We start from the raw sequence: 2661 nt of genomic DNA, 5'->3' as shown, positions 1-2661 counted from the left end.
CATCCACCAGTACCCCCAAGCCCTTCTCGGCAGGGCTGCTCTCAATCCCTTCATCCCCCAGCCGGTATTGACACCGGGGGCTGCCCCGACCCAGGTGCAGGACCTTGCACTTGGCCTTGTTAAACCTCATGAGGTTCACACAGGCCCACTTCTTGAGCTTGTCCAGGTCCCTCTGGATGGCATCCCGTCCCTCTGGCGTGTCGACCACACTACTCAGCTTGGTGTCATCTGCAAACTTGCTGAGGGTGCACTTGATCCCACTGTCTATGTCATTGATGAAGGTATTAAACAGTACTGGTCCCATTATGGACCTCTGTGGGATGCCACTCATCACCCATCTCCATCTGGACATTGAGCCGTTGACCACTACTTTCTGGGTGCGACCATCTAACCAATTCCTCACCCTTGACCGGACAGTCCACCCATCAAATCCGTACCTCTCCAGTTTCGAGAGCAGGATGTTGTGGGGGACCGTGTCAAAGGCCTTACAGAGGTCCAGAGAGACGACATCTGTCGCCCTTCCCATGTCCACTGGTGTAGTCACTCTACCATAGAAGGCCACTAGGTTAGTCAGGCAGGACTTGCCCTTGGTGAAGCCATGCTGACTGTCTCACATCACCTCCCTGTCCTCCATGTGCCTTAGCATAGCTTCCAGGAGGATCTGTTCCATGATCTGAGGTACAGACGTGAGACTGACTGGCCTGTAGTTCCCCGGGTCTTCCTTTTTTTCCCTTTTTAAAAATGGGGGTTATGTTTCTCCTTTCTCCTGGTGTGACAGGACTTTCCTCTTTGGCCTGCAGAGCGGTGAAGCAGTTCTGCAACGGCGCCTCAGGCTTCAGGGGAAGTCTCTTCCTCCTGCTGGTCCTCGCCTTTGCAACCGTCCATTCTTCTGCATTATTGGTCCCCCCGCTCCCTTCTGCGTGTACCAGTGGGGGGGAGTTTTTGGCTGTTTGGTTGTGGGCTGCAGGTCTGCCGCAGACTGTGCTTGGAACCATCTGTCTAGCTCCTTCTCTATCTCCCTGATGTTATGCAGTCTTCTCACTGCCTCCTGCAGCTCAGCCACCTGCTGCAGGAGGTCCTCCACCTGGGCAAAAAGTACTTCTTCCAAAAGTACTCACAAGGACTGGTTCTAAAAATGGCTGTTCCTGGCCTTTGGAATGAGGGATTGCTCTGGGAAGGGAGTTCCTGCAGAAATTGCTCAAAATCATATGTATATACACCATGAATTTATTACTGAAGCTCTCAAGGGGGTCTCCCTTTTGGATGGAGAGAGAAAGTGATGAATATTCAGTGGCAGTTATTGGGCTCTTACAATGACTGAAAAGCATAGTTCCTCAGATGGAGGTGATAGGTGTTGCCATTACACAGAGATGGATAAATCTATGTATGCACTCCTCTGTCACAACTGTGTACTGAACAGGCAGTGAATTGGGAGCTTTGATAGCCTCAGGGCAGAAAGGTCTCATTTCTCAAAAGCTTTTTCAGGGGTTGTACCACTAAACTTCTGTGTGTTAAATTACTGGCTCATTAAAAGTGAATTAGTATGAGGGGGGTAGCTTTCTTTTCTCCTTGGTAAATATGTGTATAATAAAGTCTTCCATCATCTGACTTGTTTTTTTTTTCCCAGCTTGTTTGCAGCACAATGCCTGTTGTCAGGAGCATGGTTGGGTGCTAGAAGTATCTTTCAAACCTACTCATGTCTGTAGCGTGAAACTCTTTTAAGCTACTAACTGAAGTGAAATGTCCTTTCAGAGATGGAAAGGGGAGTTTTGTGTATGGAGGAGGCAACAAACCGAGTCAGCCACTACCTGGGTCCAAGGGCGCCGAGTCTCCCAATTCTTTTCTGGATCAGGAGAGTCGAAGGCGAAGGTTTACTATTGCTGATTCGGATCAGTTGCCTGGGTATCCCATGGATGCCAATATCCTACCAGCCAAGATGAGGGAAAAAACACAGTCCTATGGTGAGTTCATTCCTCTTTCATTATTGCTGTTATGATAAATGCTTTGGTCAGTTTGGAATAATTTGTGTTAGAAAACTGCTTGTTAGACTTGATGGATATTAAGGGCAGTCTGTATAAATTGTGAATGTGAATAAAATTCCACATTAATCTGAAATAATTTCACTTAAGTGCTGTTATTTCTTTAATGAATGTCATTCAGCTGGGCTCTGCTGCTACAGTTGGCCATTTCCATGTGTGTTTTGGTTATAACTTTTGGTCATTACGTCCAGTGCTGCTGTAAACGAGCAAGAGTGTGGCTCTTCAATCTCAGCACATTGCTTTCTTATATTTCACTAGTGGAAGTATCTCGAAGTATTTTTTTTCTGCAATTTTAATTCCTTATTGCTGTATCTCTCCCTTTGCTTAATTGTGAAAAGTATCAATGTAAAAATTGGTTTCCTAAACTTAATGTAATTCCTCATAACCGTCTATGTTGCCTTTAGGAAAACCTCGTCCTTTGTCAATGCCTGCTGATGGGAGCTGGATAGCAGCTGCAGAACCCTTCTCTAGGCCACGAGCACCAGGGAGAAAAGGCAAGGTTTTAGGTCTTGTCCCTCTTTCTCTTCCTTTCCTCTCCAAAATTTCTTTGGGGTGAACTGGATGGAAGTGTTTAAATTAGGAATAGAGAGATTAGCGTTTGCATATGGCTGAACTGATCCAA

At 46.6% G+C, this 2661-nt stretch overlaps 1 protein-coding gene across 1 annotated transcript in view; it reads left to right on the top strand.

The window, feature by feature from the left end:
- Positions 1-2661, top strand: part of CNKSR3 (CNKSR family member 3) — a gene marked incomplete at its 5' end in the record, with an annotated part of 33140 nt that overhangs the window by 27614 nt on the left and 2865 nt on the right. The window contains 2 exons of the mRNA XM_009324051.1: positions 1753-1961; positions 2444-2533. Of these exons, the coding sequence (XP_009322326.1) occupies positions 1753-1961; positions 2444-2533 (299 nt within the window). The remainder of the gene's footprint in view (positions 1-1752; positions 1962-2443; positions 2534-2661) is intronic.

This window comes from Pygoscelis adeliae, unplaced genomic scaffold (genome assembly GCF_000699105.1).
Source record: "Pygoscelis adeliae isolate BGI_AS28 unplaced genomic scaffold, ASM69910v1 Scaffold1385, whole genome shotgun sequence".
NCBI classification, from domain to species: domain Eukaryota; kingdom Metazoa; phylum Chordata; class Aves; order Sphenisciformes; family Spheniscidae; genus Pygoscelis; species Pygoscelis adeliae.
The sequence above is the reverse complement of the archived record's forward strand: the minus strand, read 5'-3'. Positions and strand labels throughout refer to the sequence as shown.